Genomic DNA, 12,374 nt, shown 5'->3' on the forward strand with positions numbered 1-12,374 from the left:
AAAGTAAGCACCTCTGCAACCACCACTGCTCCGGGTGTACTCCAAGGCAAGAACTACTCTGTGAGAAAGTTGTATCAGAGTAATTCAGGGGCTGTGCAAATCACAGTGAAGCAAGAATGACCTGAGAGCTGGTGTAGTGAAGCAGCTAGGAGACCGAGCTGTGATTCAAGATTCCTTTGTTATGAATCTTGCCTCTGCCATGAATTATCTTGGTGACTATAGGCAAGCTAATCGTCTGTGAGCCTCAGTCTTCCCCTCTGCAATATAAGCTTAACAATTCCTACTCACCATACATAGGGAATCATAAAAAAAAATGGGAAATGCTTTGCACACTCAGATAATAAGTATTTTCAGAAAAGAACAAAAAAATGAGAGTCTGCGAAGATTCAGCAACATTTAAGAACATAAGAACATAAGAACAGCCCCACTGGATCAGGCCATAGGCCTATCTAGTCCAGCTTCCTGTATCTCACAGCGGCCCACCAAATGCCCCAGGGAGCACACCAGATAACAAGAGACCTCATCCTGGTGCCCTCCCTTGCATCTGGCATTCTGACATAACCCATTTCTAAAATCAGGAGGTTGCGCATACACATCATGGCTTGTACCCCATAATGGATTCTTCCTCCAGAAACTTGTCCAATCCCCTTTTAAAGGCGTCTAGGCTAGATGCCAGCACCACATCCTGTGGCAAGGAGTTCCACAGACCGACCACATGCTGAGTAAAGAAATATTTTCTTTTGTCTGTCCTAACCCGCCCAACACTCAATTTTAGTGGATGTCCCCTGGTTCTGGTATTATGTGAGAGTGTAAAGAGCATCTCCCTATCCACTCTGTCCATCCCCTGCATAATTTTGTATGTCTCAATCATGTCCCCCCTCAGGCATCTCTTTTCTAGGCTGAAGAGTCCCAAACACCGTAGCCTTTCCTCATAAGGAAGGTGCCCCAGCCCAGTAATCATCTTAGTCGCTCTCTTTTGCACCTTTTCCATTTCCACTATGTCTTTTTTGAGATGCGGCGACCAGAACTGGACACAATACTCCAGGTGTGGCCTTACCATAGATTTGTACAATCTATGTAAACAACATAGATTTACTGCTTTGAGCCAGGAAGCCAAACCCTGGGATGGCACAGAGGTCTGGCAACTGTCCTTGTACCAACCCAGCAGCAGCAACAACAACCATATTCACTTGGGTCAACTCGTTACCAGTGCTGGATGGTATGCTGGATGAAGCCTCTTGTATACATGTAGCTCACTTTTAACATCAGTGTTGCCTAGGATGGAATTCAGGGCTGGCAAGGGAAACATGACTCTCCTTGCTGGAACACAGAGCCCTGGAAGTCAAGTGGCCCTAACCAAGTCTCAAACTAGTATCAGCAGTGGGGACATTGGTTGGTTGGCAATCTTCAGTCTCGAAAGACTATGGTATAAGCCTACAGCACCCGGTATTCCCAGGCGGTCTCCCATCCAAGTACTAACCAGGCTTGACCCTGCTTAGCTTTTGAGATCAGACGAGATCAGGCATGTGCAAGTATACTGGTATTGGTGCTGCCTGAGTTGGAGTGGCTGCTTCTGGAACTGCTATGGGAAAAGTCTTGAGGAGGTTGTGCTTGAAATCCTGCTCTGAAGATGTTCTTCTCATCTACTCTTCTGGGAATTGCCCTCACTATAGGTCTTTTCAGTCTAATAACTTCATCACTTTATTTTTTATCAGGAGACCCCATCAGAGTGATGCCATATTATCATGTAGTGTCATTCTCAGAGGTTTGGAGATAAAAATAGTGATTACCAGTCCAAGGTCTCCCAGCTCTACTTTCTCAAGCTTATCTGCCACATGGGAATGAAACTGTCAAACCACAGTGCTCCTTGTTCCCATTTCTGGTAATTGGTCCTGAAGGATACCACAGCTGATAATATCAAAAGGTGATACAAGGTATAGGAGAAATAGGAGGGATGAACTCCCCCTGCTGTTAATGGAAGCTGTTCCCCCAAGACATTCTGAAGACAAAGGAGCAAAGTTTTAAAGCAGTGGACCCCAGACTTTTCAGCCAGAGGACCGCATCAAATATCTGGCAAGGTGTCAAGGGACAGTGAAAAATTAATTTTAAATATGAAATTTAAATAAATATATCAGAGATGGAACTTAGATGAATGAATAAATGAATGGACTCAAATTTCCAGGATTTCTCTAAGCACCAACACACACCATAGAAATAAAACACACACTTAAATGGACCCCTATTACGCCACCTCCCAAGCAGCTTACTTAAATACACAGGAGTAAATCCCATACCTGGAGTGTGTTCTGAGGGCCTGGGAGGCTTCCCGGGCCCTCAGAAAGCCTTCCAAGGCTTTCAGAGGGCACAATAGTTACTTCTGGTTTTTTTTTTCCGGAAAACCAGGAAGTGATGTTTTTAGGCTCAGAACATGCTCTGGATGCGATCAGAGCACAGCTCCAAGTCGTGTTCAGTTGAGTGGGCCAGAGATCCTCAGGGGACCAGAGGCTGGCTGCGGGCCTGATAGAGGCTTGCTGCAGGCCACATCTGGCCCCTGGGCCAGAGTTTGGAGACCCCTGTTTAAAAGCCATGCACTATTCCCAACAGGTCCCCAGATGGGCTTACAACTCATATAGCAAGAGGTGGCTTTTGTTTTTGTGATATTGAAATAAAAACACACAGTGTTTCTGCACTTTTCTGCTTTCTGCACTTCTCATTTTTGTAAAAAAATAAAAAAATAAAAAAGGAAAAAATCCTGAAATTTGTGAAAAAAAGAAAAACATTCGCTAACGACTTGTAAGTCCATGGTTGTGCCCAGCACCCCCCCCGGGGGGCCCAAGTGGAATTGACAGGAAACCCACAAAACTGCAGACTTACCCCACCACAAAAAGGACCACAAGGAGTGCTGACTGGTTTGGCCAAGCCAATTTATTCTTGTGAGATTTTTTATACTCCTCAGGGCTCCCAGTTATGTCACTGGGACCCATGTCCTCAGGGCAGTCTCCCTGGTACGTATATAGTCCACAGTTCATATAGCTTTCCCCAGGCTGAGGTAAGTAAGAGTCTCAGGAGCCACGTTTGCAAAGTCCTTCTGGCGAGCTGGTCAGCAGGAACTGTGGCGCTGCCATGAAGGGTGCCACTGGGTGTCTACTGGAGCTTCAGTGCAGTGGGTGGGCGGGAGCTGAGGCCAGCACCCCTGCTTCCTTTCCTTGGATGTGTGTGGTGTGGCTCCCTGGGGGTTTCTTTCTGCTCCCTGCCTGCATCCCTTTGGGCTCCTCCAGCAGATATGGTGCCACCTGGACACCTTCACTCCTTCTACATGAAAAGGAGCTATCCCTTCTGTCCAGGACTTGGAGCAGCTCTGTCCCTGAGCAGCTCTGTCCCTGAGTCCCTGAGCTCTGTCCCTGAGCTCTGTCCTCCAGCACCTGCCGGAGAGGTTAGTCCTGCCCCGGGCAGAGGAACAACTGCCGCTCCTCCCAGGCAAGGGTTAGGCAAGTGTAAGGCAAGAGGCCTGTCAGAACAACCCCGTCCGTCTTCCTGGAGCCTGAGCCCTGGGAAGAGTGTCCTCTTTTAACTGCTGCTAGGCTCCTTATGAACCCAGCAGCCAGCCCCAAATTCTCCATCCCTTCCGGCCATGTGATCTGCCTCAGGTCTCAAGGGCTCCCATGCCCTGCTCCCAGGGTGACCCCCTGACTGGGGGCTGGATCCAGGCAGTACTTATCCCCTGCTCCTGGGGACCCTCTTATGCTCATGTAGCCCCTTGCTCCCAGGACGCCTGCACTGCTGGGGCCTGTCCCTGGTGACATAACTTTACTTTGGGTGCAATCCTGCCCTTGACTCGTCCCTTGTGCCTCCTCAGGAGGAAACCAGGCTGGTGTGCAGAGAAATGCTGGCCTGTGGAGGCTGACAGAAGCCTCCACGCCGGCTTCCTCCAGCGCCTTGCATCGGCTTGGATGTGCCAACGCAAAGACCAAATGTAGGCGGGGGAGGCGGGGAAGAGGCGGGAGGGAAGGAGATAAATGGCAGTATCTCCTGAGTCATCCAGCTTCGATGTAAGCCTGGCTTCCCTCACACACCAGAAAGATCAAAAGATTTTATTAGGATACATCCATTGAGCAATCAGAAGAAAGCTTGAAGGAATGGGAATTCTTTAGAAATGCAGGCAATGCAATTGAGCTGAATGAAATGGGGTACATTCAGATGCATTTTTAAGTCTGAGAGATGGGAGAAGACCATTATTGGTACTCATATGACAGATTTCATGTTCCTTTTTGCTGGGGCACATTAGAATCACAAATATCATGGAATGCACAGTTGTGTGAAAAGCTTTTATTGATGTTTTTATTTTAAGGAAAGAACTAAGGAGGAAAACTGATTTTTTTTGTCTTCACACAGATGCTGACCAAAGTTCTGGACATATGTCATGAATGAAGATGTGCAATACAAGCCGTAATTCACTCTACTAGATGAGAAGATTGTGACATGCCGATAACCTGGTAAGAAACCATTCATATGTTCTATAAAACCCTTGCAGGTTGCAAAGAATTCTGGGGCCCCACATTCAGGGCACGCGCCAGGCTGGATGAACTGTCCAGAGCTCCATGTGATGTGCAGATATGCCCCAGAACATCAAACAAGACTCATGATGGCTTCTTGCAGGGGGCATGTACTTCGTGGTGATTAAACCATCTTGGAGGGAAGGCACATGCAATTTGGTCACTGAAACGAAATGAGAATCAGTGTGGGACTGAGGATGAGTTTGAATGATCAGAAAATCCAGAAGCCACAATCCTTTTTGCCCCACTGTCACTTGTCAGAACTCCTTGGGCACATACATGCTGGCCCCTCTCTTTGCCTCTGAGGTAATTCAGAACTTTTTTTTTCATTTGTTCTGTGAAAGCGTCCAAACCACTTCTCTATGTGCACTGGTAAACGTATCTGAAGAGCACAATCCTATGTATGTCTCAGGTCCTCTGACTTTCCTTACACCTAGGTAAGCAAACACTGACTATACTTCTCTGATCTCCACAGTGTTACAACAATGGCAAGGGAAAACAACACTCAAGTGACCGAGTTCATACTCACAGGATTGACAGACATTCCGCAGCTCCAGATCACCCTGTTTGTCTTGTTCCTTGCCGTTTATGCCATCACCCTGGGGGGGAACCTCGGCATGATCATCCTGATCCACTCCAGTCCTCAGCTCCACACTCTTATGTTCTTTTTCCTCAGCAACCTGTCTGTTTTGGACATCTGTTATTCATTGTCTGTCACTCCCAAATTCTTAACTGATCTCTTGAAAAAGAAAAAGGTAATAAGTTTTGCTAATTGTTTAATTCAGTTCTACTTTTATGCCCTATTTGCCACCGCTGAATGCTACCTCCTGGCTGTGATGGCCTATGACTGCTATGTGGCTATATGCAACCCGCTACTCTACTTTGTCACTTTCTGGGCACATGCATGCTGGCCCCTCTGCTTGAATCTGGGGTAAATCAAAGCATTTTTTGTTTAAGTTAAAAAGTGACTTGTCCGAATCGCTCCTCTGGTAGACCTATTTGAAGAGCAAAGTCCTATGCATATCTACTCAAAAGTATGTCCCACTGACTTTCCTTATTCCCAGGTAGGTGTGTAAAGATTGCAGCCTAAAGGGAGTTTTATGATGGTGCATAGAATGGTGGTTCAGATGAACTGCTCATCCCCATGCTACAATGAAATCTACATGCAGGCCCTGGGTAGAAGGGAAGATGACAGATGTGTGTCTTCCTGAGAACTTATGTCTTTTACATGGGGCTGGTTGGGCTGATAAGTATCATTTCAACCAGCCCTTAGTCTGTTTTGATTTCCACCCATTCTATCATTGGTCAAGCCACTCATGCGCATTGTGATGCATAAAGTACAATTTAAGGTTCAGCACATGATCAAATTTAAAAGTCAATCTGTGCATGTCATTAGTGTGGCTGTGTTCAGCAACACAACTGCAAGTCACAATAGGCCCTCAAAAGCATCTTATTTTCTATGGGTTTGAGCTGATGTTCAGAAATAGACCTGCCATCAGTCCTGACAGGATGAATGTTTCTTACTGTACATATAACATGTTCTGCTAGCCTCCCATCTCTCTGCTCACTTTGAGACAATGTTCCAGAGAGAGACTTGTTCTCAGACATTGATATCACTATCAGACAACTAATCTGAGTAGCTAAAAGCAAGGCAAACACTGATGACTATGCTCTCTGATCTCCACAGTGTTACAAGGATGCCAAAGGAAAACAACACTCAAGTGACTGAGTTCGTACTCACAGGACTGACAGACCGTCTTCAGCTCCAGATCATCCACTTTGTGCTGTTCCTTATTGTTTATGTTGTCACCCTAGTAGGGAACTTGGGTATGATAGTCCTAATCTGGTGCAGTCCCCAACTCCACACCCCTATGTACTTTTTCCTCAGCAGCCTGTCTGTCTTAGACATCAGCTATTCATCATCATCATCAGCTATACACCAAAGTTCCTAACTGATTTCTTTAGAAAGAAGACCATTTCTTTTGCTGGTTGTTTCACTCAACTCTACTTTTATGCTATAGGTGCTGCTACTGAGTGTTTACCCCTGGCTGTGATGGCCTATGACCGCTACGTGGCTATTTGTAACCCACTGCTCTATCTGGTTGTCATGTCCCAAAGAAAGTGTACCCTGTTAGTAACTCTTTCATACTTTGCTGGAATCATATGTAATTTAGTACACACAGTTGCCGCAGCAAGACTACCCTACTGTGGCTCAAACATCATTAACCATTTTTACTGTGAAGGCCCTCCACTCCTTGCTCTTTTTTGCTCTGACATCAGTCTCAATTTCTTTTTCATGTATCTTTTTGTGGGCTTCAATATGATATCAACTAGTCTGATTGTCCTCATGTCCTACACCTACATTCTGATTACAATTCTAAAGATTAGCTCTGCCAAAAGTCGGCAGAAGGCTTTCTCCACGTGCACCTCCCACCTGACGGCTATCTCCATTTTCTGTGGAGGTTGTGCCTTCATGTACGCACGACCCAGCTCTAAGGGGACCCGCAATGTAGACAAAATCGCCTCTTTGTTCTATGTAGTGGTGATTCCCATGTTGAACCCCTTGATCTACAGTCTGAGGAACCAGGAGGTAAAGAATGCCCTCAGAAAATTCCTGAAAAAGTAAGCTGTTTTCTAGCATGTGTGGACATTCCTGTTTTAGGATAACTTCTTTTTCTCCACCTTAGGTAGAAGGTATACTTCCACTACATTGATGAAAACACATCTTTAGATAAGCTGTTCTATAATAATGTCATTCAAATCATTCTGTCTCATCACATGTGAATAAAAGCTATTCTCTTGTGTAAGCAATTGTATCATTCTTTGGTTCTATGTAAGTACAACCTCAAGGTCAGTTTCATTTCATGCTTTCTCTGCATATCAGTTCTGATATCAGATCTGGCCATCAGTTCTGTCCCGCATATACAGGGGAATACAGCTTTTTTGTGAAGTGCAACAATTAATCGTGGTCCATTTAATCCCTCGATGAAGAGCTTGTCTTAAAACTTTTTGGGCTGTTTTTTAAAACTTTTTAACACTTTACCCACCAAAATTGACCCTTGAACACCCCTCAGGTTTTTGCTTTGTTTTGTGAATATATTCTCCAGTATGTTGACGTGAGCACTGGACACTTGTGAACATGGCTAAAAATAACATCATTTCAGGAATGGCTTCAACAACCATGTGTATTAAAGAAGACTGGATGTTCAAAATGTATCTGACAATAGAACCACGTTCTGAATGGCCCAGAGTGATGTAAATAACCTTGAAATTTATGGCCCAATCCTATCAGGGCCTTCCGCTGATACAATCTGCATTCCACTAGCTGAAGGCATGGGTCAACAGCCTGTTACACAGGTCAACACACATTTTGCTTCCTTAAACGTTACACCGATTCCTGGGTATATTTGGGGTGCCAATTCCAAAAATGGCATCTGTTTTGCCCTATCATGTCTAGTTTTGGAGACATGACATAGCCTCTTTAGTGAATGTTTCAAGCAGCTTCCTCATGAGGAAGCCATGGCGTAGGCTTATCTTTCTTATCTGTCTTATCTTTCTCCTCAGCTTTGTTCAGTATACATAAAACCAGTAGTGAAAAGATATTTCAGCTAATGAGCTCTGGGGGATTTAATCCCAAACTCCAGAAGAAAAACTCCAAACAAATCATATTTGGCCAGCATCACAATAACCTTTAATCCCAGTGGAGCATGGATGTCTTGTGGCTTTAAAGAAGCCACTGGGAAGATATTCCTTAGAGTGACAATGGAATGCTCTGTATAAAATGCCCAACTTTGTTCTCTACTCAGGATCTACTGATGCGATGTGGGGAAATTGCTGTTCTACAGAAGGTAGTCCTGGTGCTCAACAAGCCAAGGTTTGTTTTGTTTAGGCGTAACACTGAATCATGACTACTGGATACTAGCAGTGAGAAATAAGTTTTACTCTAGACTCCTATCATGAAACAAGCTCATTTTTTTAAACTCTACAAAACTTCATCAAAGATAGCCAGAAACCCCTCTTCTCCTTTCATGGGTCATGCGTTGTCTATTTCAATGCAAAGCCCACCAAGGTCAGCAAACAAACAAACTGGAATACATTTATTAATTAAGAAACACCATTCTCTGAGAATATCATGCTTTCTTTTGACTCTAAAAAGTTTCCATTGAGTAGCATGGACAGGGACGACATGACTGGACTTGATAAGGTAAGACTACTAAAGTGAAGACAATTTGTGGGAATTCGAGGCTCAGACTGAGGACATAAAGATGGCGCCAATCATGTGAATGGCTTCTTGCAAACAGGTGCAAAGTTATCAGAGTGAGTGTAAAATAATAAAGTGAATTGGTAACAAACTAGAATATGAATGGGAAGAGAATGTAATGATAAATACAGCACTTAGCCATCTTCCATTAAGGTGAGTTATCTATTGTGTAGACCCCAGTTCTGTGAAGACCCCATTTTGTAAGAGCAGAGCTGGGGAGCTTCCAAGGAGAACACACGTCTATTGTCTCCCTCTTTTAATACAGTATTTTTGTTCATGTTATACATGCTACCTTTAAACCTCCAAGCTTGCAAACGAGGGACAGAATTTTTAAAACGTTTGGGTGTTGGTTGTCCCCAGTTGTCCTTGGAAACAATGAATGCAAACCATACCTTTCCTACAGCACTTCCACTGGGGGGCTTGGGAAGAATTAGGAATTGAATTGAGCTACAGCAGCTGTATAAATGCTTGTTTCTGACATAAAATGTAGTTTCCATGTTTGGAAAAAGCACATGGTGTTTATTGTGTGAATGGCAGGGTGCACATGCATAAAACCCTTTTCTGAGGTCTGCACCTGAGGCAAGAAAAAGACACACTACAACCACTTTTGATAGACTATAGAGTGCACACTATTTTCAGAACAGAAAATAATCAGGAAAACTAGGATGTGTTACTTTCTCAGAATATATATTCCTTGGTGTTTTAGGCTGCAATCCTATCCACACTTACCTGGGAGTAAGCCACATTGGCTATAATGATACTTAATTCTGAGTAGACATGCATAGGATTGGGCTGTTAGGGCCAAATTCTATCCACCTTTCCAGCACTAGTGCAGCTGTGCCAATGGGGCATGCGCTGCATCCTGTGGTTGGGGGGGGGCAATCACAGAGGCCTCCTCCTGGTAAGGGAATGTTTGTTCCATTTCCTCAGGGCTGCATTGCGGCTGCACCGGCACTGGAAACTTGGATAGGATTGTGCCCTTAGACAGGTAAAGGTAGCTATTTTATGGATCAGACATACTCAAGATGAAACTTAACTTGATGTTAATCATTGTTCGGCTCTGCATATCTGCTATTTTCAGACCATAACTAGAACTGTCGGGGGGGGGGGGGGGAAGAAATTCTGATTGGGATTGTGGCATTGACAAAGAATCAAACCCTCTTCCCCACACCATAGTTCCAGTCTGGTGCACCCCAATGGCCACTATTTTTATGGAGACAATGTGACTGATATTACCTATAACTTGGTTCTCGGTTAAATGCCATTTCCTAGAAGTTGTGCACTCCCAAGAGAAGGTAACACTGCTTGAGATGTCGAGGCATGTGTGTAGAAGAGTAATGGATCCTTCTGAAAGGTGACAGCAATAGCTTTTAGAAGCTGGCTCCTCACATCAGGTCTTGTGGATCTAGGAGAACTGAAAATCACCCCTACTGTGCAAGCTGAGCACAGCCATCATTTTGAGCTGCATTTGCTGCTATTTCTTAGTGTGTGACTCCCTTTGTGATGCAAGTATGATTTTCTCCACCAAACCACAGGGTTGATGAAAGCCAAATTAAAAAGAATGCCAACCAAAGGACCTAAGGCTGCAATCCTATCCACACTTTCCTGGGAATAAGTCTCATTGGACACAACGGGACTTAGAATTAAATCTACTCAGAATTAGACATGCATAGGACTGTGCTCTAAGAAAAGAAGGCTGTGTTTTAATTGCGAGAAAGATATGAAATGCCAGCAGCATCTGCTATAGGTTGACTGAACTGGACACCCTCCACAATGCCAGGTTCCTATAAGAAATGCTCCTAAAGTGTCTGTTATTATGCTGTAAAAAAGATCTTATTCATCTTCCAATGCTGGCTTGATTCTCTCCTGTTGGCTGTCCTTTGACTTGGAGGCCTAGCCAAATGCCCTTATTAGTGCCGCAAAAGATGTGCCTGCATTTCATCCCTAATGCTTACCCCACACTTGCCCTACCTCCATTGCAGGCAGATCCCAATGACCTCCCATTATACTGCCTCAGCATATGAAGAACCCCCAAAATACAGCTCTTTGATTCTGCTGTAATATCAATAACTTTGATACATACTTTCAATTTCCTTATGATTTGATTCCTGCTAGATTCATGGAGGAAGCAAATCACACCACAGTAACAGACTTCATCCCCCTGGGATTTACAACCAACCCAAAGCAGCAGCTGATCCTGTTTGTGGTGTTTCTCATCTTCTATATAGCTAGCCTATCTGGGAATATCACACTCATTGCAATCATCTGTTGCAGCTCTCGCCTCCATACACCCATGTATTTCTTCATCGCTAATCTATCCTTCTTGGACCTCTGGTATTCCTCAGTCTACACCCCTAAAATCCTAGTGAATTGTATCTTTGAGGACAAGAGCATTTCCTTGGAAGGGTGTGCTGCCCAATTCTTCTTCTCAGCGGGCCTTGCATACAGTGAATGTTATCTCCTGGCCGCGATGGCCTATGATCGCTACATGGCCATTGCCAAACCACTACTTTATGCCACAGCCGTGTCCAGGAAGCTATGCACAGGGCTGGTGGCCCTCTCATATCTAAGTGGTTTTGGCAATGCTGTAATCATCACCTCAGAAACCTTCACTCTGAACTTCTGTGCTGGCAACATTATTGATGATTTCTTCTGTGACCTACCTCCACTGGTAAAGCTGGCCTGCAACGTGCCCAGGAGCTACCAGTCTGTACTCTACTTCATTTTGGTTTCTAATGTCGTTACCCCCTCTGCACTTATCCTTGCCTCCTATGCCTTCATCCTGGCAGCCCTCTTGAGGATCCGCTCCACTGAAGGCAGACTCAAAGCCTTCTCCACATGTGCTTCCCATCTGACAGCCGTGACCTTGTATTATGGCTCCATCCTCTTCATCTACTCACGCCCAAGCTCCAGCTATGCTTTACAAAGGGACAAAGTAGTGTCTGTTTTCTACACAGTAGTGATCCCTATGCTGAATCCTCTGATTTACAGCCTGAGGAACAAGGAGGTAAAGGATGCTCTGAAGAAACTGACAAAGAAATGGAGGGTGGAATAAATGAATGGGCCTAGAGATGTGCATTTGTTAGATGTTTTGCTCTATATTTGTGCATAGAAATATCCTCAGAATTCCCATTATATAATGCATTCTTTGTGAGTCACCACATTAATGAAATTTCCATTTTTAATATGAATAGAACCCATTCTCTCAACACTATTTTTATCTAATCTGAGAATATGAGAATTAGTATATGCAAATAGTAAAAGAACAATACCTAAAGCTGAGTGATTACTTCCTTCTTTGTGTTTTAGGGCCATTATTATAATACCATTGTACAAATCGATGGTAAGGCCACACCTGGAGTATTGCATCCAGTTCTGGTCGCCACATTTCTAAAAGGACATCGTGGAAATGGAAAAGGTGCAAAAGAGAGCGACTAAGATGATTACTGGGCTAGGGCACCTTCCTTATGTGGAAAGGCTATAGCGTTTGGGCCTCTTGAGCCTAGAAAAGAGGCACTTGAGGGGGACATGATTGAGACATACAAAATTATGTAGGGGAT

At 44.4% G+C, this 12,374-nt stretch overlaps 1 protein-coding gene and 1 pseudogene across 1 annotated transcript; both read left to right on the plus strand.

Annotated features, from left to right (window-relative positions):
* The first annotated feature begins 6,250 nt into the window (after positions 1-6,250).
* LOC136636242 (olfactory receptor 5G9-like) lies at positions 6,251-7,179 on the plus strand (annotated as a pseudogene).
* Positions 7,180-10,933: 3,754 nt separating this feature from the next.
* Positions 10,934-11,869, plus strand: LOC136644453 (olfactory receptor 9G19-like). Its single transcript, XM_066620356.1, has one exon. It carries the CDS (start codon positions 10,934-10,936, stop codon positions 11,867-11,869), a length of 936 nt encoding a protein of 311 aa, XP_066476453.1.
* Positions 11,870-12,374: the final 505 nt, after the last annotated feature.

Source organism: Tiliqua scincoides, chromosome 1, assembly GCF_035046505.1.
Source record: "Tiliqua scincoides isolate rTilSci1 chromosome 1, rTilSci1.hap2, whole genome shotgun sequence".
Taxonomy (NCBI): domain Eukaryota; kingdom Metazoa; phylum Chordata; class Lepidosauria; order Squamata; family Scincidae; genus Tiliqua; species Tiliqua scincoides.